The 24,620-nt window shown below is 42.8% G+C and overlaps 1 protein-coding gene across 2 annotated transcripts in view; it reads left to right on the forward strand.

The window, feature by feature from the left end:
- BRF1 (BRF1 general transcription factor IIIB subunit) overlaps nt 1-24,620 on the forward strand; it is a 319,000-nt gene that overhangs the window by 183,813 nt on the left and 110,567 nt on the right. For both annotated transcript variants that reach the window (XM_070751063.1, XM_070751072.1), the window contains one exon: nt 4,161-4,412. In XM_070751063.1, coding sequence (XP_070607164.1) covers nt 4,161-4,412 — 252 coding nt within the window. The remainder of the gene's footprint in view (nt 1-4,160; nt 4,413-24,620) is intronic.

Below are 24,620 nucleotides of genomic sequence, written 5' to 3' on the forward strand. Positions count from 1 at the left end.
GTGCTGTTGATGTACATACTAAAACCCTTCAAGCTTTCTGAAATTTGTGCTAACTTGCATATAATATGAAGAAACAATCCCTTTCTGATACAGTTAAAATGCATTTTCCCTATTTTCCAAAGTTCATATGATGTTCCTCTTCCTTCTTTTTATTATTTTAACAGTTATGGTAATCAGGGTGAGGGAGGCTGTCAGTCAGAGCTAAAACTATGCACAATTAAGGAGTACTTGGTTGCTGAATCTTATTTTTTTAATGACCCTTATTTATATGGTTTAGATTTCAATTCTTGGAATAATCCTTCCTTATCGAGGTGCAATAATTAACTTTCAAGATGTCTAATACCATATTTCCCTGAAAATAAGATAAGATCTTATTTTCTTTTGACCCCAAAATATTAATAATAATAATAGTAATAGTAATAATTTATATTATAAAATTATAATATCATGCAAAAGTTCATTTATTTCAATAATGCAATTTAAAAGGTGAAATTAATATATAAGAGAGACTCATGCAAAGCAAGATAATTCAAGCTGTGATTTGTCATACTTGTGATGATTATGGCATACAGCTCATGAAACCCCCCAAATTCACAATCTTAGAAAATTAGAATATTGTGAAAAGGTGCAATATTCCAGGCTCAAAGTGTCCCACTCTAATCAGCTAATTAAGCCATAACATTTGCAAAGGGTTCCCGAGCCTTTAAATGGTCTCTCAGTCCAGTTCAGTAAGAATCACAATCATGGGAAAGACTGCTGACCTGACCGCTGTGCAGAAAATCATCATTGACAACATTCATAAGGAGGTAAAGCCTCAAAAGGTCATTGCAAATGAAGTTGCATGTTCCCAAAGTGTTGTATCAAAGCACATCAACAGGAAGTTATGTGGAAGGAAGAAGTGTGGAAGAAAAAGGTGCACGAGCAGCAGGGATGACCACAGCCTGAAGAGGATTGTCAGGAAAAGGCCATTCAAAAGTGTTGGGGACTTCCACAAGGAGTGGACTGAGGCTGGAGTCAGGGCATCAAGAGCCACCACACACGGACGGATCCTGGACATGGGCTTCAAATATCGCATTCCTCTTGTCAAGCCACTCCTGAACAACAAACAACATCAGTAGCATCTTACATGGGCTAAAGAAAAATAGTTCCTGAGTGGTCCAGAGCCCTCTTTTCTGATGAGAGCAATTTTTGCATCTCACTTAGAAACCAAGGACTCAGAATATGGAGGAGGAATGGAAAGGCACTCACTGCAAAATGCTTGAAATCCAGTGGGGAGTTTCCACAGTCTGTGTTGATTTGGAGAGCTGTATTATCTGCTGATGTTGGTCCACTGTGCTTCATTAAATCCAGAGTCAATACAGTTGTCTACCAGAAGATTTTGGAGCACTTCACAGACAAGCTTTATGGGGATACTGACCTCAATTTTCCAGCAAGTGCTGGCAACTGCCCACACTGCCAAAAGCACCAAAACCTGGTTCAATGACCATGGGGTTACTGTTCTTGATTGGCCAACAAATTCACATGACCTATCGAGAATCTATATGGCATTGCCAAGAGAAAGATAAGAAACATGAGATCGAACAATGTAGAAGAGCTGAAGGCCGCTAGTGAAGCATCCTGGTCTTCCGGCAGTGCTACAGACTGATAGCTTCCATGCCATGCTGCATTGAGGCAGTGTTCCCTCGATTTTTGCGGGTTTGAACTTTGCGAAATGTCTATACCACGGTTTTTCAAAAATATTAATTAAAAAATACTTTGCGGTTTTTTCCCCTATACCACAGTTTTTCGTCTGCCTTTTAAAAACATTTTTAAAAATAAACTTTAATAAATAAACATGGTGAGTAATAATCTAAATGGTTGCTAAGGGAATGGAAAATTGTAATTTAGAGCAGAGGTCCCCAACCTTTTTTGCACCAGGGACCGGCTTTAAGCTAGACCAGTTTTCCATGGCCCGGTGGGGGGGGGGGGGGGAGCTAGCTGTCAGCGGCGCCGTAAAAGGGGCGATCAAGAGAGGAATGGGTGAATGAATGGACGGAGGGTGGGAAGGAAGGAAGGAAAGAGGGAAGGGACAGGAACAGAAGAAGGGTGCAAAGGAAGCAAGGAAAGGTGTGAAAGGGGAGAGTAAGAGAGGAAGGAGTGAAAGAAGGGAATGAGGGAGGAAAGAAGGGAGGAAGGAAAAGGAAAGCAAGAAATGGAGGGAGGAAAGGAAGGAAGGAAAGAAAGAAAGAAGAGGGGAAGGGACAGGAACAGAGGAAGGAAGCAAGGAAACTTATGAAAGGGGAGAGTAAGGGAAGAAGGTAGGAAGGAGAAAGAAAAGAAGAAATAGAGGAAGGGAAGGTAAAAGAGAGAAAGAAAAAGAGCAAGAAAGAAAGCAAGAAAGAGAAAGAAAGAAAGAAAGAAAGAAAGAAAGGCAACTTCAAAGAAAGGCTCACTGAGCATCTCTCACTCTCTCTCTCTTTCTATCCCTCTTTCTTTCTTTCTCTTCCTTTCTCTCTCTCCTCTTCCTTTATCTCCTCTCTCTCTCCCTCTCTCTTTCTCTCCCCCTCTCTCCCCTTTCCCTCTCTCTTTCCCTCTCTCCCTCTCTTGCTATCTCTCCCCCGTTTCCCTCTCTCTTTCTCTCTCTCCCTCTCTTGCTATCTCTCCCCCCTCTCCCTCTCTCTTTCTCCCTCTCCCTCTCTTTCTCTCTCTCTCCCCCTCTTTCTCTCTCTTCTTCTCACTTTCTCTCTCTTGTTTTCTTTCTGTCTCTTTTGCTTTCTCTCTCTCTCACTCTTTCTTGTTTTCTTTCTCACGCTCTTTCTCTCTCTTGTTCTCTCTCTTGCTATCTCTTTCTCCCCCCCCTTTCTCTCACTCTCTCTTTCTCACTTTCTCTCTATCTTGCTGTCTGTTGCTATCACTCACTCTCGTTCTCCGTTCTTCTCAGCGGTGACGCGCGCACGCCCTGCCCGCCTCACCTTTGCGAGAGCACTTTCGCCCCGGGCTCTCAGCAAGGGGGTTTGCAGGAGAGGTGGGGCCGGCGAAGGTGATATTCAATGTCGGGGGCGCACAGGCGGTTGCACGCGCTCCCTATCTCCCTGCTAGCCCACTCGGAATATTCAAAATAAGAAAAGCCTTCGCCGGCAAAGGTTTTTCTTATTTTGAATACTCCGAGTGGGCTAGCAGGGAGATAGGGAGCGCGTGCAACCGCCCGTGCGCCCCCGACATTGAAGACCTCCGCTGAGAAAAGCCTTTGCCGGCATTTCCTCTCGGCGTCAAGGAGGCGCAGCGGCGGGCGGAGAGAGGGAAGGGGGGGGGGGCAGCGGCGTCCCTCCTGGCCTTGGCGGGCCGCCCGACCCTCCCCACCTCCTGCAAACGCGGCGGGCGGTGGGGGAACAGCGAGGAGCCGGTTCCGGCGGGCGCGGGGCTTGGCTGGCTGGCGGGGGGAGCGCCGCTGGTGGTGCGGAAAGGCCGAGGGGGCCCTGGCGCCGCGGATCGGCTGAAAACCCCCAACGGCCCGGTGCCGGTCCGCGGACCGGCGGTTGGGGACCTCTGATTTAGAGGTTTAAAGTGTTAAGGGAAGGCTTGGGATACTGTTCATAGCCAAAAATAGTGTATTTACTTCCGCATCTCTACTTCGCGGAAATTCGACTTTCGCGGGCGGTCTCGGAATGCATCCCCCGCGAAAATCGAGGGAACACTGTAATTGCTACAAAAAGGGCCCAATCCAAGTACTGGGTACCTATGCATGCTTATACTTTTCAGAGGTCCGATATATGTACAATAGAACAATATGTTTTATTGATTGCATATAATATTCTAATTTTCTGAGATGGTGGATTTGGGATTTTCGGAGAAGGGCGGCATACAAATCTAATAAATTGAATTGAATTGAATTGAATTCATGAGCCGTACCCCATAATCATCACAGTTATGACAAATGACAGCTTGAACTATCTTGCTTTGCATGTAATGAGTCTCTCTCATATATTATGTTTCACCTTTTAAGTTGCATTACTGAAATAAATGAACTTTTGCACAATATTCTAATTTTCGAGTTTCAACTGTAACTTTGATCCTTTGACAAGCACAGATAATATAATCTGGGAATCTTAAGAAACTCATAAGTAGCATATAGAGCACTTTTAATTTTATCTGATAACACTTGATCCTCTCTGTCATTAAAGATTGCATAGAAGATACTATTTCAAGTATATTTGGAGATGAAGATGGAGAAGATGAAGAACTGGCAGCAGTTGCAAATCACCTGAACATGAACTTTTATAATGAACTGCTTGATAAAGACAGATCAAAGGTAAAAGAAATGTCTGTAAGACCATCTGCTCTGGAATCACTGCTTGGACCTCTTCCTACTGCAGCCAGTCTTGGAATAACAGAATCTATAAAAGAATGTATATTCACTAAAGACCGAGACCATAGTAAGTATAAATTTATTTATAAATTATTCATTTGAATAATCACTGAATTAGAATTCTGAAAAAAATTGTGAACATTAAATGTGGGTTTTTCAGGGCACTAGTGTTCGCATTTTGTAGCATGTAGAAATGTTGCAATTTTTTTAATTAGTTCCATAGATTTTCTTTTTTATTTGACATGTTTTCATTAATTGCTAGTGTTTATTCTTTTCAAAATAGATTTGTTGGCTTACATTGTACATATGTGGTTTTCATATAATGAATAAAACGTGGGATTCTCCATCCCCTGAAAATGATTAAAACCCTAGTAAGGAAAGAATTAGTTCTAACAGAAGAGAATATAAAGCATGTCACTCAGGATTGAACTGAGGAATTTTTGATGTTCTTTGAGCTTGGTTATTTGCTTGCAGACTTTTCGTTGCACAACTAGATAACATCACTGGTGTCTTATACTTTTCGAGGTTTTACCATTTCTTCATTATACATGCACTTAGAGTCTGAAGACTCATGAATATCTGTGGGATATGTGGCCTTGAGGTTGATTGGTAGAATATTTAGCATCCACCCAGAGATATTCCCATCTCTGTGGAACATTCTCTATCACTGGAGGTGAGACCTGTCCCCACTCTTTGAAGGCAGGAGTGAAATCCTTTTGGTTCAGCCTGGTTCAGGTGAGTAGGTAGTGGTTGTGGTGGCTGGTTTAGAGAACCAAGATGGCAGTGTGAGGCTTCACCCACCTGCCCCGATATAATCACTTCCTGGTTTGTTTGTTTTTTAAAAAATTAAGCCTTTTTTTCCTGCAGGTGCCCCTGAAAAAAAAGAGGTGTGTGTGTGAAGGGGTGAAAGCATGCAGCCCTCCTTCAGTGGGTCGCCCTCTAGGGAGGCACAGCATGCCATGATTGCCACATCAGAATGAAGCGACAGAGAAAGTTTTCTCGATGAGGCGACCTCGAATGAATCAAGATCTCTCCTTTTTATTGTATTTCACAGTTCTGACATGTGGTACAGAATAACCAATTCACGAACGCCACATACATTAAGCCATCCTCCAACTACTATTCACTCTTGCGCCATATAAGGCAAACTTCTCCTGACTTCCCTATAGATAATTAACGGAAGCTACATTCTTTGCCTTTTCCCTGGAAAGGAATGAGTGAGGCATATATTTCCTTATATGGAAGTTAGCTATAGGTTTTGTTCATATTGCATACCAAGTTAAATGCTTTCCATATGTGGTCATAGATTCTGCAGCTTGCTTACTCAGCCTGGACTTTGCTGCCTTTCCATAGAGGAAGAATTAAGGTTTTATTCAGCACATAATTAGGCTTAAAACATCACTCTCCAGTAATATCTTATTCCCAAATTTCAGTGCCCATAAACCTATGATTACAACAAAGGGGAAAGGGAAGGGAGGAAGAAAGAGAAAGGGAGAAGTGTTCGAAGGAAAAAACCAAGCCTCACTTTCTAGCCAGGAGATTGCTTAGCAAAGAAGAAAAACAAATGTTGTCGCTTTAAATCAGGAGTCTCCACACTTAGCCACATGGCTGGCTGAGGAATTAGTCTTGATGTTGCAAACTTTGGAGACTCCTGCTTTAAATTGAAAAGCCTTCGGAAGCTGCTCTTTCATTGCAGAAGGAAGTGACATTCAGCAGTGCATAAAAGGAAGGATTCTTACATGGATATTTTTGAAGTATGGGGGTTTGTGCAATATGGGCTTTGTGTTTCTAAAAGTGCTTGGGTGATTCCCATTATGGCTAAATGACTTTCATCCTGTGCCGAGTCTTGAGTGTGGGGCTGCTTATTCTTGATTCTATCACTGTGTTTTGTTAGGTGCCAAATCTTGCCATGGGGAAATTTCAAAATATCCTGTCTTGAATGGGTTTTCTAGGAATTTGTTTGCGTGTTTGTGTGAATGGAATTAAAATAGTAATTTTATTCTCTGGTACTTTTATCATGACTTAGTAGGGATTGTCTATAATTCATTATAGCTTTCTAGCCATTATAGAAATCTAATTTGGGCTTCATTAAAGTAGGGTTGTTCAGGGACCAAAACCAGGATGCTGAAATATATAGATTTGTATGCTGAGCCAAAAAGATCTCCCAATAATTTTGGAATCAGAGTCATTGAAACATAATATTTCTGGAGAATAAAGGCAGCAGCAGACAAGTGTAAACTAGATAATCCTGAGTCATACACAGGAGAGGAAAATTATTTTCAGAGTATGTAATGCCTCTTATAGAGTTTACACTCAATTTTTATGTCTTTCCTCCTCTCAGAATTGTGATAAATTATATTTACAATTTTAGCAACAGTTGCAAGGTTTTTTGCACATTCACAGACAAATAGGCCTGCGGACTGTATTGCTCACTTATTTTTTATATATCTAATTTGAACCAGACATGCTGATAAATAGCTGACTTCAGATGCAAAAATTCTATCTTACTTAATCAAGTGTGCAGTGTAATAGCTGTGTTTGTTTCTTGATTTCACTTTCAGTATATGGTACCTGTTGTTTTCTGTAGCCATTATTGCCTTCTCATTTTGGGGACTTTCCATGACAGTGTTGTGTCCTTTTATGATCATCACTTTTTATACTCTTGTCCCTGATCCACACCCTATTAAAGGTGCCTTTTGATCTTCAAAAGCTCCAGATCTGAGGCTCAGGTAGGCTGCATACCATCCGTTATAAATGTTTAGACTACTAAGAGTAGTCTAAATCTGTAGAGCAGCTTTCTTCATCTGGTGGCCTTTGGGTATGGTAGATAATTCAAAGTCATACTAGCTGAAAATTCTGGAGGCAGTGCTTCAATAAACATGGAGTGTATCATAAGATACTAAAATAAGAGAACTCTTCCCCAATTCCTTCCAGAAGTTTCAGCTACAGCTTCTATTAATTTTAGCCTCATAGCCAGTAATCAAGAATGATGGAGGTTGTTAATTCCAAGTACCTAGTTCCTAATTTTCTTATTCTCATTCTAAGAAACTTGGTAAGAAAAGTTACCATATTTTTTGGAGTATAAGATGCACACCTTACTTTGGGGGGAGGAAAACAAGGAAAAAAGGCCTTTGCCTCCTAGCAATTTGCCAAACAGCAAACAGTACAGATGATATACACTGTTTGTTGTGTTTTTCTGTGCATGTGGAACCAACTACCACCCGATGTCTGTACTGCTCCCATCCTGCTGGCCTTTCGTAAGGCCACGAAGACCTGGCTTTATCGGCAGCCCTGGGGGCCATAAATTTACATCTTTGATGGCCAACTGTATAAATGGTGTGCATGTATATGATTGTGACTGTCCTTTTTATAACTTTTTTTCATGGGGTTTTAGTTTTAGATAATGTTTTAGTCTTAGATAATGTTCGACTTTTTCTATCGTTTTGTATCTATTTATATCTATTTATATTGTATTTATATTGTTGTTGTAAGCCGCCCTGAGTCTTTCAGGATTGGGCGACATAGAAGTCAAATGAATGAATGAATGAATGAATGAATGAATGAATGAATGAATGAATGAAGGTGTGCCTGATCTATAGAAATAGCAAAGAATTGGAGAAATGTACATTATTGCAGTATATTAATGCCCGAAAGTTTTCTTTTTTCTTTTAAAATAAAGTTTATTGAGTTTAAATATTTAAAAAGGATGGGGGGAAAGGGGGAAAAGAGGCATTACATAGTAATAAAACAGGTCCTAAGCTATACAGAAAGTTATCAATATCACTATATTATGACCACAATTACAGTATGTAACAAAAGACATAAAGTACATGTACATAATATGAAATAGAATAGTGAATCTATAGAATAGAAAAGGAAATAGAAGAGAAGGGGGAAATAGAGAAAGAAAAAGAGAGAAAAGGGAAAAAAAGAAGAAAGGGGAAGAGATATTAATGGAGGGAGATTGGGGATAGGGAGAAGGATGGGAGGAAGTTTTCTTAAATGTTATCACACTAACTCCTCCCAACTATTTAAATAGATCTACTCCAAACATGACTATGTGAGGGTTTAACTCAGCTGCCTTATCTTAATGCTAAAATAGGAACACTGTTACATTTCAGATTATACTTTTACAGATCTTTAAAATTGATGTGGCTTTCTGTAAGTATTCTCTGCTATTTAAAAGAAGGCCTCTTCAGATCAAGAATTTATTTTAAAAAGATTCTTCATTTTAAGTTAATAATAAAGCAGCCTTTAAAAAATAAGTCTAATACTGTAGTTTGAACATTCTATAGGCATTTATAATTATTGACTTACCTCCTTGAGGCAAAAAACAAACAGCCAGTTCCAGCACAGTCTGATCCCTCCAGCAATTTGCCCCTGTGCAGCTTTAGTTTCACTTTCATTTTAGCAAGTGGGCTTGCCAGCAACTTCAATCAATCAGCTGAGTGTCAGGAGGTAGAATCAGTGGCCTGTTCTAAGCAGGCTCTGCTGCTGTTTGCTGTGAGGAGGTAAATTGCTGGAAGAGACCAAAGAGCGGGGGGTGCATGGGTGGGGCTACATCCTGTGTATAAGACGCACCCAAATTTTCATCTTCTTTTGGGGGTGGTGGTAAAAAGGTGCGTCTTATACTCCGACAACTACGGTAGTTTATTGTGTACTTCAGGCGGTCTTTTTATTTAAACATGTTCAGATTTGGCTTTATTTATCATCCTTTTCTCAACAGTACCCATAATCACATCACAACATTCTTTACACTTACTGAAGCATGCATTATTTTTGTGTTCCTCATTGCCACTTGTCAAAATCCTTTAGTTTGTGCAGATTATTTTCATCTTGCTGTAAATGTGTATTCCGTGTTCATATCATGCAAAAAGGTTCCTCTAACTGGGTGATGATAAATCCTGATAGAGCAAACCTTTTGAATCAAACCTTGTATTTACAGCTCATAAATTTGAGTGTCTTTATAGACTATTGTATCTTTGATTGAGCCTTTATTATGCTGTTAATGAGATACAAATTTTTGCAACCAGCATAATAATGCAGGAACCTTCTTTCATCTATCCCCTGCCTGTTTGGTTGGTATAAAGTGCAGTTGGCATAATTTTATTGTTTAATAAATGTGTGGATTGTGTAATGACAATGCATTTTCCTTTTTCACCTATACTTTGAATAGTATAAAGTTCGGGTTGCAGTCTCAAAGGTGCTTTGTCCAAAAAGCAATTGGACTTTCTTGGGTTGTTGTTGTTTTTCCTTTGAGAGTGTTTCACTTCTCATCGAAGAAGCTTCATAGAATAGAGTAGAGTAGAAGAGAAAAGAAGAGAATAACAGAGTTAGAACGGATCTTGGAGATCTTCTAGTCCAAACTCCTGCTCAGGCAGGAAACCCTACATCACTTCAGACAAATGGTTATCCAACATCTTCTTAAAAACCTCCAGTGTTGGAGCATTCACAACTTCTGGAGGCAAGCTGTTCCACAGATTAATTACTCTGAAAGAGTAGTAGATCCTTGGAACAAACTTCCAGCAGACGTGGTTGATAAATCCACAGTAACTGAATTTAAACATACCTGGGATAAACATATATCCATCCTAAGATAAAATACAGAAAATAGTATAAGGGCAGACTAGATGGATCACGAGGTCTTTTTCTGCCGTCAGTCTTCTATGTTTCTATGTTTCTATTAATTGTTCTAACTGTCATGAAATTTCTTCTTAGTTCTAGGTTGCTTCTCTCCTTGATTAGTTTCCACTCATTGCTCGTTTTACTCTCAGGTACTTTGGAGAATAATTTGACTCCCTCTTCTTTGTGTCAACCCCTGAGATATTGGAACACTGCATCCTTTGCAGAGGCATCAATATTAATATAACCCCAGTGCAAGCATCACCACTGCCACCAAGGGATACCATATCAAGCCTTGCAGCACAGCTGGCCAGTCTAATTTCCACTAACATTTGCTATCCCCTTCCTCCCACTAGTGACAAGGCCATGCCCAGCTTGGCCCCAAGCAAGGCAGTTCTGGTTGCCTTCTTCTTCTGAGACCATGCATGCTGTCGTCCAATTGCCTCACATCATTCTTCAGATCTATGGGAAGACTTTAAGGCCTTCCAAAGCTTTGCAAGAAGGTTGCACTCTTAACTGTGACAAAGATGCAAAAAAGGGTACATGGAATTTGGAGAATAGAGTGTGTGATTTTGGGGAAAAGCAGGAGGTTTCAGAAAGTCTCGGCCTTTGAAGGGTTACAAGTGCACTACACAACGATTTGGAGAAAGGCATGCATGGTCTTGGGAAGAAGGTGCCTCTCATAGGGACAAGCTAGACATGTGTGATTAACAGTGGGAGGAAGAAGACGGTGAAGGTCAAATGAGCGTGTCTGCAGTAGAGGAGTATTGCTATGCAGAGGAGTCCAGCTCTACAGAGTGATCAAAAGGGCAGAAATGGGGGAGTCTTTCACCTTACTGAGGCTCAGAACTATGAGAGATCAATTGTATTATTGTGTCTTTATATATGCTGTGAGCCGCCCCGAGTCCTTGGAGAGGGGTGGCATACAAATCCAATTATATAAATAAATAAACAAACAAACCTGGGAATGGCTTGGATCAGAGTGGATTCTCACAAAACGACTGCTGGAATTTACACATCACACCCATAATTAAGTGCTCTCCCCTCACGCATGTACATAACCCTTGTACTGCCCCTTGTGCATTAGTACAACCCCCTACACTGCCCTCCCGCGCATTCACACAGGCCTCACTGAAGCCTCTGGACTTCTGGCAGGCCCGTTGGACCGTTTTTTGCCATCCCCAGGGTTCAGTGGGTTTCCTTGAAGCCCGGGGAGAGCAAAAATGGCTGAAAAGAAGACTGAAGATCAACTGACTAGCACGCAAATGGGCGCTGGAGCTGACATAGAGCAACTCCTTGTGTGCCCTGAGATAGCGTTCCGTGTACCATCTGTGGCATCCATGCCATAGGTTTGCCATCCCTGATGGCCCTTTTAGAATTTTCTCTTTCATGGAAAAACATTTGACATAGGAAATTGAATTTACTTTTATGGCTTTTGATGGTATTTGACTTTTGCTATACAGCTTGATCATGTTTTATTATGCATTGTATCTTAACGTTTTAAAGCGCTACTAAAGAATAGCTGGGAAATGGAGTAGAAATGTGAGTTAATGATTATAAAAATAAATGGCAGAGTACTATCCACGCTGAAAAAACTGAATTTAGTAGTTTTACACATGGCAACATTGGCAGTATGCCACCTTAAGGACACAGCTGTGTTTTTCTACTCCTTTTGCCAAAAATCTTTAATGTAGCATCCTGATTGATGATGTCACTCATCAGTTTGGCAGAATTCTATCTAATTTGATCAAACTTGGGGATGTTGGAACATAATGGTGCTATATTGGCAACCGTAGTTTGTTTTTTAAAACAATCAAGTATTTTTTCTCTACAGCTTTGTTTGTGGAACAGGTTCACGTATTGGCTAATATAAAATACAATAGCTTTTTTTCTGGATTGTTTTTTTCCCTTTTTTGGCATATTTTGGGAATTGGAGGTTTCGGGGCCTTGCTACCATCTAATGTACAAAGTCACAATCTCCTGTCTGTTCACTTTTTGTTGGAGGTTGAAATGTGCGTACGTAAAATTGGCGTGTCCTTTTTCCCTTAAGTATGCAACAACCCTTGAAATTCATCTGTCTTCTTGATCGGCTACTTTATCATTGTATACAAAAGGTGTATAATCAAGGAGATGGAGATTGGAAGAACTTGACCTGCAAGTGATCAGGGGGCAAGGGGAAAGAGCTCTGGTTCAGAGGATGGATTGCTTCCTTTGTTCATAGCTTTGAAGCTTATAACAGTCAATTATTTGGATGAGCAGCCATCAGGAACAAGCAAAAGGAATTACTCCTTTGCCCATTTTGTCCTATTTCCTTTACCTAGAAGCCCCTTATTACAATAACCATAAAAGGCAATCGTAGTGCTTGTGATTATTACAGAAGCATTATAGAAAATAAAACCTTGACAATCTAATGGAATTTCCAATGAATTCGAGCGAAAACAAAACCCATTGTAGTTATGTTACTTAAGTGATTATTGTTGTTTGAATGAAATATCGGGCTAACAGCCTCTCAAGACTACATCCGGCACAGAGAGGACTCATCACCGCACTTTCTGTTGTAGATGAAGATTTATTAAGCCCTTTTCAGAAACTGCGATCCTTGCCCTTGGCAAAGATGATATGAGGGAACATAGGCAGAATTTTGCTGGAGTTAACTGCTTTGAAGTCAGCATTACAAATGATAGACCAATATCCAGAGCTATGAGGAGCCCTGAGCATGTCTTTGCTCAATTTACATTTTGCCCTAGATGACCGTTTTTATGGCTTTGACTTTTTTAGGACTATAGGGTACATGATGCTAAGCCTTGCTAATGGTATTTCTATATTATTTTAGTTATAGTTGCAGCTCAATTCATTTAGATCCTTGGAAAGTAAAATATAATAGGATAAGATAAGATTATGAGGCATCGGTTTTGGAACCTGATATTTTTATCAATTAAATAAATGTTTGAGGTTTTTAATTATATATTGCCACTGTGCCAGCATGGATATATTTCTTTGCTGATAGTGTGAAAGTATGATAAGTTTTTGATTTGAGTTTTTTAAAACCACATTCTCTATATTCAGAGATCTGTCAAGCCAACTGAGAATTTAATGTAAGTTGGTAGCAAATTCTGAGATATCTATTTATCAATACTAGTGAAAAATAAGATACTTAGAGGCAGATGATAATGAGAGATTGGATATTTTCTGGAGTAACATATCAATCATAAGAGTTTTTAGATGTGCCTTAAAATGTATTCACTTTAATTTAATTGGACATATAATCGTTTTACAAGCTTGATTTTTGTTTTATATAATGTAGTTGAGAAGTGCTTAATTCATAATTTTTTGCACCGTGTTTTTGTTACAAATAACTCGTCCATCATTTTTTCCTGCTGATTCTGTTTCTTTTTTGAAGAATTAAAATAATTTGGAAAAAAATATGATAAGAAAAGTTAGGAAAAGCTTAGTCCCCTCTCTTGCAGTTGCTTCCCTTTTCATACTGAGCTCCCATTGACTACCAACTTATACTTTTTTAGCTTTTGACTATTTTAATAATTCAGTTGATCTGTCAGGTTTTGATGGAATTAAGATAAATGCAAATTAATTTAAAAAACCATAAAATCCATATATTCTCCAATGCACTTGCAAGGAGAGTCCAGGATGGGTAATTCTTCAGTCTGATTGGTAGGGACTGAGTTTAATTTAAATATTAGGCAGGTGCCGCCCCCTTAGCCCTCCAGTCTTAAAAACTCAGTCGCAGTAAAGGGACTTTGAGTTTTTGCTCTACCAATAGTATTGGTTTGAGAGGTTTAGGCTTTAAATGTTATTTGATGTTTTTTGATGTATTGATTATTATTAAATCTGTCTTTTTCTTTCCCCTTTTTCTCTTAGGTGCAGCTGGGGGTTTCTCCTCAGGCAGCTCTGGTTTCAGACCTCCAGTGGGTCTAATCCAGTTGACTGCAGCTCCTCCTTGTCTGTGAACCCACACAAGGGCCTGGCTTGTGGGTTCAGGAGTGAGCGCCCGGGGAAACTACCTCCGAGGTAGACTCCGGAGGAGAGGAGCCGGTTGACGCCGCGGGGGGGTCCGCCCTCCCCCGTGGCGAATAAACCAAGGGGAGGGGGCGCAGAACAGGCCTCGGAGGACATCCGCGCCCCCCCGCCCCCCCGATCGCCCCGCTCACAACGCTTATGAAATCGGGCTGATTTCGCTGCCCGTGGCACAGCAGGGAGCCTTCTGGACGTTTGCCTGTCAGTTCCGACGGCCATGTTTGTTGGAGGCCGATGTCGGAGGTTTCGCGCCCAAAGTGTTTGCGGTTGCCAGGGCAACCGGCCGGCGGCCATTTTCTTCAAGGAAAGTTGAAAGCGAGGCGGGGCTTAGCCGGCCTGTTTGGGCGCGCTAATGTTACAACTGGAATCTGCCCTAGCTACACGCAGGCGCAGTGGAGCAGTTGCCTGTCATTCTGCCATTTTCTGGTCAGAGCAGTTGAGGAGTTTTGGCCTTGATTTCTTTCTGTCTCAGGCAATCTCCTTGTTTTCGTGGCAATATGGCAGATCAGGCGGGCCAGTTGGTGGAGGAGCCCTCTGCAGGGCCTAGCACTCCAAAGGAAAAGCCCCAGAAGGCCAAGGTATCTCAGGGGGCCTCGCTGAGGGAAGCAGAAAAGCGCATCCGGGCCCTGGAGAAGCAATTGGAGGCTTCTCAGAAGGTAATGGGCCCTGTTCCTTCTGCTAGTCAACCCGGTCCTTTGATGGCCTCCCCCACGTTCCTGCCAGGGGTTGTAGGCTCAGCCACGGAGAGAGATTGGTCTCCAGAGAGAGTGAGGCTGCCAGCACCCAGGTCTGAGAGACAATGTGCTGCAGGACTGTCTGCATATCCAGCCTTTCCAGCACCCCAGTCTGGCCAGGCAGCCACTTTTACACCTACAGCTGCAGGCCTGCGCAGCTCCAATGATGCCTGGCAGAGCATGCCTCAGTCCTTGCAAGACCTCATTGCCACAGCTTATACCCAGGGTGTGGCGGTGGGGACTCAACAACATCAGCAGTCTCCAGTGGGACTCCCTCCAATGAGGTCTAGAGACCCCTGGACTGCCCCTGTCACCCTCTCCATGGAAGGCTCAATGGATGAGGAGCGGTCATCTAGAGACGATTTCAGTGGGGCTGAGGATGAACTTTCTGGTGATGAGCAGCCCCCTGAACCACCCAGTTTTCCTGGACTCTTTAAGTCATCCCTTTTCAGGGTTCTTTTGAATAAAGCCAAGATGACCATCGAGCAAGCAGGTGAGGGGGACCAGGCAGCGGCTTCTGAGACGGCCCAACCGGCAGGGGGCCTATTTGTCTTCCCCAAGCAGGAGACGGTCCACATTCCGTCTTCCCACCTGTTCAGAGAAACTATCCAGCGCCCGTGGGAGAACCCAGCCGCCGCACAGGGGCCATCTAACCTGGATCGCAGATTCTATACATTTGACCAGGCGATGGAGGACCTGCTGGAGTTTCCAGTGGTGGATAAACCGGTGACGAGCCTGGTGTCCAATGCCCTGGTTCCCTCAGAATCTCAGGAGGGTCTCAGAGCAGAGGACAAGAGAGCGGAAAATGTGGTGCGCAGGACTCACCAGATGGCGGCCTGGGCTCTGCGAGCCGCTTCGGCGGCATCGTTCTTCAATAGGGCCACGATGCTCTGGATCCAAGAACTGCAATCCAGGGTTAATCCGGAAGATACTAGACTCCGCCAGGACCTCAACAAACTCCTGGCGGCCACGGAGTTTTCGGCGGACGCTACGGTCAACGCCGCCAAATTTGCTTCCCGTGCAATGGCCTCCTCTGTGGCCTCCCGTCGGCTCATTTGGCTCCGGAGCTGGCAGGCGGACGTTAAGTCCAAATGGAGCCTGGCATCTGCCCCATTCAAAGGCAAGAAACTGTTTGGGGAGGTCCTGGACGACGTCCTCGTGGAGGATAAAGACAAGAAAAAGGTCATGCCTAGGGCAAACAGGAAGCAGGATAGGAGATTCACTCCCTATCAGAGAAGGCAGTCCTTTCGGTCTGAGCCCTCCTCGATGGGCACCCAGGCGTCGAGGCCGTATTTTCAGAGCTCATTTGGCCAGGGGTCCTTTCGGGCGGATAGGTCTTTCCAAGCGGACAGGAATAGATCTTATCAAGGCCGCCGCCCCTTTAGAGGAGGAAGCAGAGGCTTCAAGAAGTCGAAGTGACTCCGAGCTCAGAGGCTGTCTGGGCGGAAGACTGATGTCCTTCCATGCAGCATGGGCGGCGACGTCCTCAGACCCTTGGGCGGTATCTACAGTTGGCCAGGGCCTGAGAATAGAATTCTTCTGCCCTCCACCTCACAGGTTTCTCCCGTGTCGAGTTCCATCAGATGGGGAGAGAAGAAGACTCCTATTCAAAGAAGTCGAGCACTTACTGGACATTGGAGCTATAGAGGAGGTTCCCTTGACACAGCAAGGCAGGGGCTTCTACTCGGCGATCTTTCTCATTCCCAAGTCGTCTGGGGGAGTGCGGCTGATTCTGAACCTGAGGCGCTTGAACCTCTATGTAAAATACAGGAGGTTCAAGATGCACTCTCTCAGATCAATACTGGCAGCCATCCGCCACAGAGACCTCATGTCCTCCATAGACCTGAAGGAGGCATATCTCCATGTCCCAATATTTCCTCCTCACAGACAATTTCTCAGATTCTGCATTGCCGGAGCACATTTCCAGTACAGGGCGATGCCCTTTGGCCTATCATCAGCCCCGAGAGCATTTACAAAGTTGCTGGATGTCCTTACGGCGCACCTCAGATGTCAGTCGGTACGCCTCATGGCGTATTTGGACGACATCGTGATTTTGTCCAGAACACCGGATCGGGCACTAAAGGACCTACACTTAACCATACAGACCCTGGAAGACCATGGTTTTTCCATAAACTGGGACAAAAGCCACCTGACGCCCACGACTCGCCTGGCCCATTTGGGGACGACGATAGATTCCGAACTGGGCGAGGTCTTTCTGTCACGGGACAGGCAATCTACAATCAGGAGGTTGGTGAGAGAGCTGCGCCTCCAGCAGTACCCAAGTCTGCTATTCCTGTCCCAGCTCCTAGGGACGCTAGTGTCATGCATTGGCATACTGCCGTGGGCAAGGTTCCACCTTCGACCATTACAGTGGTTCCTTCTCCCCTTTCAGAAGCAGAAATCGAGCCATTCTCGCAGGAAGGTTTTCCTCAATGCCAGGGTTCGCAGATCTCTCCGGTGGTGGGTGTCTCCAGCCTTGAGCAGCGGTTCCTCCTTTCTGGACAAGGAATTCCTCACGGTGACGACCGATGCGAGTCTGCGGGGGTGGGGAGCACATCTTTCCTCACAAATAGCCCAGGGCCTGTGGTCGCAGCAGGACCTTTACAACGTCAACATAAACTTCTTGGAGCTGAAGGCAGTGTCACTGGCCCTCCACAGCTTTGCTCACCTGGTGAAGGATCAGCACGTATTAATTATGACCGACAACGTAGCCACGCGTTCCCACATCAACCGACAGGGGGGAACTCGGTCAGGGAGGCTGATGGCAGAGTCGGAGTCTCTTTTCAGGTGGGCAGAGACCAATCTGGCATCGCTTTCAGCGGAACACATCTCTGGGGTGGAGAACGTTTGTGCAGACTGGCTCAGCAGGGAGACACTAGATCCAGGGGAATGGCAACTGGAACCCGGGATCTTCCTAGAGATCACCAGGAGGTTTGGGGTGCCAGTTCTGGACTTGTTTGCAACGTGTCTCAACTCCCAGCTTCCCCGCTTCTTCTCCCGATTTCCATCCCAGGGAGCGGAAGGAGTGGATGCTCTGCGCCTCAGATGGCCTCCGGGTCTTTTATATGCGTTTCCACCGGTTTCCATCATTCCCAGAGTAATTCGGAAAATATTGCAGGAGCAGGCAGAGGTGCTGTTGTTGGCCCCCTTTTGGCCCCGTCGGATCTGGTTCGCAGACCTGATGCAACTCTCAATTGCTCCGTCATGGCGGATTCCGGACCACCGAATCTCCCTCTTCCAGGGGACCATGTCACACCCGGAGCCTCAGTGGTGGCAGCTAACCGTGTGGCGCTTGAGCGGGAACGTCTGAGGAGTCACGCTCTGCCAGACACGGTTATCGATACTATACAGGCTGCCCGTAGGCCTTCTACCAGGAGGATCTACCAGGCCACTTGGGAGGCCTTTTCTAAGTTCTGTGCACTACGACAGGTGGAGCCTCAGGTAGCTTCTCCTCCTATGGTACTGACATACCTGCAGGCAGGTCTGGACAAGGGCCTCGCCCCGAATACTCTTCGTCGGCATGTGGCTGCTTTATCCAGTATCATTACATTGGACAGTCATCGCCCCTTGAGCAAACATCCATGGATACGAGACTTCCTGAGAGGGGCGGCTAATCTTAAACCGCCAGTCATTCATCGCTTCGCGTCATGGGACCTGTCCTTGGTGCTTCACTCCATCACAGCACCTCCATTTGAGCCTCTACGGCAGGTTCCTATACGGCTGTTGACTCTTAAGACTGCCTTCCTGGTAGCCATTACGTCTGCCAGGAGGGTCTCAGAGATTTCGGCTTTGTCTACAAGACCGGACTTATGTCGCTTTCATCCGGACAGAGTGGTCCTTAGGCTGGACCCGGCTTTCTTACCTAAGGTGAATACCACTTTTCACAGGGCACAAGACATCGTGCTACCGGATTTTTGTACACATGGAACTCACCCTTTAGAGTTGAGGTGGCACAAGCTGGACGTGAGGAGAGCCCTTAAAATCTATATTCGCAGGACTCAGTCCTTCAGAGCTTCAGAGGCCTTGTTTGTATCCTTTTCAGCACGTTCTCTGGGGTCCAGAGTTTCCTCCCAGACCATCAGCCGGTGGCTCCGTGACTGTATATCGGAGGCGTACAGAGCTAGAGGTTCGCCGGTGCCACATGGCATCACTGGACACTCGACCCGCAGCGCCGCCACCTCGACGGCATGGAGGACACAGGCGTCTTTAGAGGACATTTGCCGGGCGGCCACTTGGGCTGCTCCCTCAAGCTTTATAAAGCACTATCGTATAGACTCTTATGCTTCATCAGAGGCAGCTTTTGGGAGGAGGGTCCTACAGGAGGTTTGTTCCTTTGCCGAGCCACTGGTCCAGCCTTCTCCCTCCCTCTAAGTTTTTCTTGGGCATATCCCATCCTGGACTCTCCTTGCAAGTGCATTGGAGAAGGACCGTTGAACTTACCTGAACGGTCTTCTCGATGCACTGCAAGGAGAGTCCAGACCCACCCAGTTCTGGACCAGGGGCCATGTTATGGTTTAAGGTTCCTTTCTTTGAAGTTGTTGTGTTTTTTCATATGGTTCAATAAATGTGTTGGACTTTACTGCTCCTTCGTTTTAATGAGACTGGAGGGCTAAGGGGGCGGCACCTGCCTAATATTTAAATTAAACTCAGTCCCTACCAATCAGACTGAAGAATTACCCATCCTGGACTCTCCTTGCAGTGCATCGAGAAGACCGTTCAGGTAAGTTCAACGGTCCGTCTACCTAAAGTCCATAAAGTCTATAAGTCCACCTAAAACTCCGTATAGATGCAAGAGAGAGCATGTTGAATATTTCCGAGTGTTACAGAGGATTGTTTAGGTAATATTCACAAGAAACATAAGCGAATATGCATTTTATTAACAGTAATAATAGCAATAGCACTTAGACTTATATACTGCTTCATAGTGGGTTACAGCCCTCTCTAAGCATCAGCATATTGCCCCCAACAATCTGAGTGTCAATTCTGAAGCTGACCTGACCTGTCCTTATTTTATCAATCTCAGAAGGATGGAAGGCTGAGTCAACCTTTATTAGGTGAGAATTGAACTGCTGGCAGTCAGCAAACTTCGTCTGCAATACTGCATTCTAACCACTAATCACCACCATAGCTTAAAAACAGCAAAGCATAGAAACATAGAAGACTGATGGTAGAAAAAGACCTCATGATCCATCTAGCCTGCCCTTATACTATTTTCTATATTTTATCTTAGGATGGATATATGTTTATCCCAGGCATGTTTAAATTCAGTTACTGTGGATTTATCTACCACGTCTGCTGGAAGTTTGTTCCAAGGATCTACTACTCTTTCAGTAAAATAATATTTTCTCATGTTGCTTTTGATCTTTCCCCCAACTAACTTCAGATTGTGTCCCCTTGTTCTTGTGTTCACTTTCCTATTAAAAACACTTCCCTCCTGGACCTTATTTAACCCTTTAACATATTTAAATGTTTCGATCAAGTCCCCCCTTTTCCTTCTGTCCTCCAGACTATACAGATTGAGTTCATGAAGTCTTTCCTGATACGTTTTATGCTTAAGACCTTCCACCATTCTTGTAGCCCGTCTTTGGACCCGTTCAATTTTGTCAATATCTTTTTGTAGGTGAGGTCTCCAGAACTGAACACAGTACTCCAAATGTGGTCTCACCAGCGCTCTATATAAGGGGATCACAATCTCCCTCTTCCTGCTTGTTATACCTCTAGCTATTGCCTTGGTTTCTTTTGAAACCAAGTAACTGTACTATCATTTATGATCTTCTAAAATTATTATGTCTTCCCTCCGATCCTAGGCAATTATGGTGATTAAAGTTTGCCATAAACTATACAGGGATAATTAAGGAAAATAAATGTACAGAGCCTGGGGGCTACCAAATCTAGATTCTTTGGTTGCTTTTCCAAACACCCTTTTCTTTTAGAATAGACTAGAATAACAGAGTTGGAAAGGACCTTAAAGGTCTTTTAGATACTTAAGATTGCCAAAATCATAATGTAGCTGACTGAAATCCCCAGGAGTTCAGTATGGGAAAAGTAGAAAATTGGGGAAATGTGCCAGAGGTTAGAAGAAGAGATAAAGTTTCTTCTAATACTGTATAAGATAATTTCCAGAAAGTGATTTGTGCTGCCACTTATATGGAGAAATTATCATTCTAATTTCTGACCTTAGTCAAAGATCACTTGGCTCATTTGACTAGTTTATATTTGTAGAATAGAATAGAATAGAATAGAATAGAATTGGCCTAGTGTGATTGGACACACGAGGAATTTGTCTTAGTGCATATACTCCCAGCATACATAAAAGAAAAGATACATTTGCCAAGAATCATGTGGTACAACACTTAATGATTGTCATAGGGGTCAAATAAGCAATGGAGAAACAATCAATATTTATAAAAATCTTAGGATACAAGCAACAAGTTACAGTCATACAGTCCTAAGTGGGAGGAAAAGGATGATAGGAATGATGAGAAAAACTAGTAGAAATAGAAGTGCAGATTTAGTAAAAAGTCTGACAGTGTTGAGGGAATTATTTGTTTAGTAGAGTGATGGCGTTCGGGCAAAAGCTGTTCTTGTGTCTAGTTGTCTTGGTGTGCAGTGCTCTGTATATCCTCCTGTTTCTCTGCAAGTTCAGAGCACCTTACCTGGGGTGTCTTATAGTATTTCTATACCAATACAGATAGTCCTTGATTTTTTAACCATCACCTGACCATAGAGATGCTCAACGGCTGCAACTATAGGTTTCCTCGTTCAGTGCCACTGTAATTTTCAATGGTTGCTCTACAAGCGAATATTTAATAAGGATTGCCTGTACTTGTGTTTTGGAGTACAGTTCCTGATGGAGTATAGTTCCTGACATTCAAAGTGGCCCATGGTTTCAAAAACGCCATGCCCTTGAGCTTTATTTAAAAGTGGCTGTATTGACATGTTAAAGGAATAGACTACAATCTGTCCAATGCGGGTTGGCAGATGATAAAAAGCATCCACAAAAGAGACCCAAAACAAGATGGAGCAATGACATCAGCAAGTATTGCAGGCATATCTGGAAAAGGAAAGCTCAAACCCAATATTGGGTGGAAACCTGCAGAAGAAGCCTTCATCCTGCAGTGGATACACAATGGATACAAGGCTGATGGAATTTTATATCTATATAAAATATATATACACATACACACTAGGATTATTCAAGTTATATAACCAATTCCTTGGGCAAAGCAAGCAAAGACTATAAATTCATTATATCATTTCCATTACACTCTTTGTAATTCAGCCTAAACTGTAATTTAAATATGGAGAGCTAGCATATTCCTGGCACATAATTGCTAATTTCTCATTCTTAGTTTGTTCTTTCTGCAGCTGTCTTCAATTCCCCCTTTCTTTTTACAGTGTTAACAGTTGCTTGTCTGATTCAATCTCATGCTCTCTTAATGCAGCAGAATGTACTCTTGAAATGACTTCACTTAAATGAATAGTCTCAATTAGCTGGAATCTACCTATTTTGGCATTTTAAAATGTGCCTTTTTCTACAGCTAGTATTTCAAACATTCCCTTTTCTAAGAAGGAATTTAAGTTGTCAATTAACTTAAGATATTAAAGGAGAAATTCTGCATTGAAATGCAGATGTGCCATGGACTCTGCCAGCCAGCAAATTTTGAATTTCATCTGGCTGAGTCCAGAAAAAGAGCCTTTTCTGCTTTGGTCCTTGACCTCTGGAACCTCATGCTCCTCCCCTCACCCACTCTTTTGGTCTTTTGAAAGGACTTGAAGACATTGCTCTGCCAATTGTCCTGATGCCCCAATTCAGGTGGCTAATGGAGTAGATGTCCCACTGCCTCACAGTGTGGCCTCTCTTTGCATCAATTTTATTTTAACCAAATTTTGAATTTAAGATCCTTATTTATTGTTTTAATGTTTTATAATGTATTTTAATCATATGTCTGTAAGCTGCCTAAAATTGCCTCCAGTGAAATGGGCAGTAAAGCAGGCAGGCAGACATGGGGAAAATGTATATTATGTATGAAGTTATATGATATGCCTTCCAGGATACACCTAACTCTTTTACTTTCACTTAAGCAAAAGAACAATGGTGACACTAAGCAAATATAGGGACTCTCAGATATTAAAACAATTTTCTAACATCAGAACAACTACCATTGTGTCCCCAAAATAAGACCCTGAACCCTGAAATAAGCATTTTATTTGTGAAATAAGCATGCCTTATTGCTATGCACTCAAAAGCCCGATTCGGCTTTCTTATCAGGGGATGTCTTATTTTAGGGGAAACAGGGTATCTGTTAGTTATCCCTGTGAAATTACAAAGGAACAAAAATCTGCCCAAACAGAAAATATTAACCTATTCATTCAATTAAAAATATATGGGGCAAGTGAATGAATTTATAGTCATGATGGTGAGTTATTTTTCACTGCTGGTAATTGTGAGCGAAGTTGAAGTTAGGAAAAGATGTAGGCTCTGTAGCTGAAGTCAATGGTCTCTTGTAAGTTAAGAAGAGTGTAATTTTAAAATTGCAATTGTCCTGATAATGAGGTCTCCACAGAATTATTAAGAAGGAAATGAGTTGATCAGAAAAAGGTCATTTACCACAGAGTTTTGGCATTGTCTATATAGTAGCTATGGTAAAAGCTTTGCTGTTGAATAGAATTCTCACAGTAATATTGAATTTAATTGAATTTATTAAATTTATAAGCCGCCCAACTCCTTCCGAACTCTGGGCAGTGTACAATAATATAAAGTAATACAACAATATAAGTAAAGTTTATTGATAAAAGGAAAACAGAATAATATTTTTGAAATTGCTCATTTGTGGTATTTGGACAACCAACTCAACAGATCTCAGGTTCTCTTATTACAATTTTCCCTACCTTGTAGTTTTAATTAATTAAAATAGTAAATATACAACTGTGTGCTATTCAAATCCATTTTTTTCAGCAGGCTTAAACCGCCACACATTATGACCTAACTGGAACTTTCAGTTAAAGAAGAAATAGAATTAGTGTACCACACAGTTAAAGTCAGAAAGGGCAGAAATTACAGCAGTAGTGCCTCAATGTAACATTATTCATTCCATTTCAGTGTTCTACATTTCCAAACTCCGTTAATAATATTGGTGCTGCTGCCATCAACAGATTCAGCTGTCTAGGCATGAGTATTTCCCTGTTTCTGTGAAGAATGGGTTTCTTTTACATTGACCAAAATATTCTGCTACATTCTGCTGCGTCCCAGATCAATGCCGCTATTAGTGGATGGGAGCAGTTGAGACAATGCTGGAATAAGCTACCCTCCCCTCTCCTCCCCCTTTTTTGCAGAGATGTTAAATAGTATTTGAACATGCTACAGAATGCCCTACAGAATTTGATGACACAAATGCCATGGAGCCGAGCGCAGTAACCCAAGCAACACAATCTCTGACTGAAATGGATTAAGCTTTAATCAATCTCTGAGGTCATGGTTAAAGTTAGTGTGGGGAAGGATAGAGATACTGAAGCAGAACACATGTGCAACTGTAATACTGTACTCTTGGAATACAGCTGCACCCACTCAGTTAACGTAACCAGCTTGTGCCATCCTGGCCATGTTCATCATTTTTTTCATAGCAAAGCCAGCTATCTAGAAGTGATGTATTTCCAGAATGAAATCTGTCCTCAGCAGAGGTTCAGAGTTGTCCTTTGTGGGTCTTACAAATAGATGCTCGTAATGGTTGTGTGCTTAGCAATCTCAGACTCTTTTATTTATGGCTCCTCTGTGTTTCCTACCTCTCTTTTCCTTCCCAAGTTTGGCTAGATACAAAGTTCTGGTTTGGTTGTAGGATCTTCTGCTTTGTCTTAAGGCATTTTTGGAACGAATGCCAACCTTTTTG

This window comes from Erythrolamprus reginae, chromosome 1 (assembly GCF_031021105.1).
Source record: "Erythrolamprus reginae isolate rEryReg1 chromosome 1, rEryReg1.hap1, whole genome shotgun sequence".
Classification (NCBI taxonomy): domain Eukaryota; kingdom Metazoa; phylum Chordata; class Lepidosauria; order Squamata; family Dipsadidae; genus Erythrolamprus; species Erythrolamprus reginae.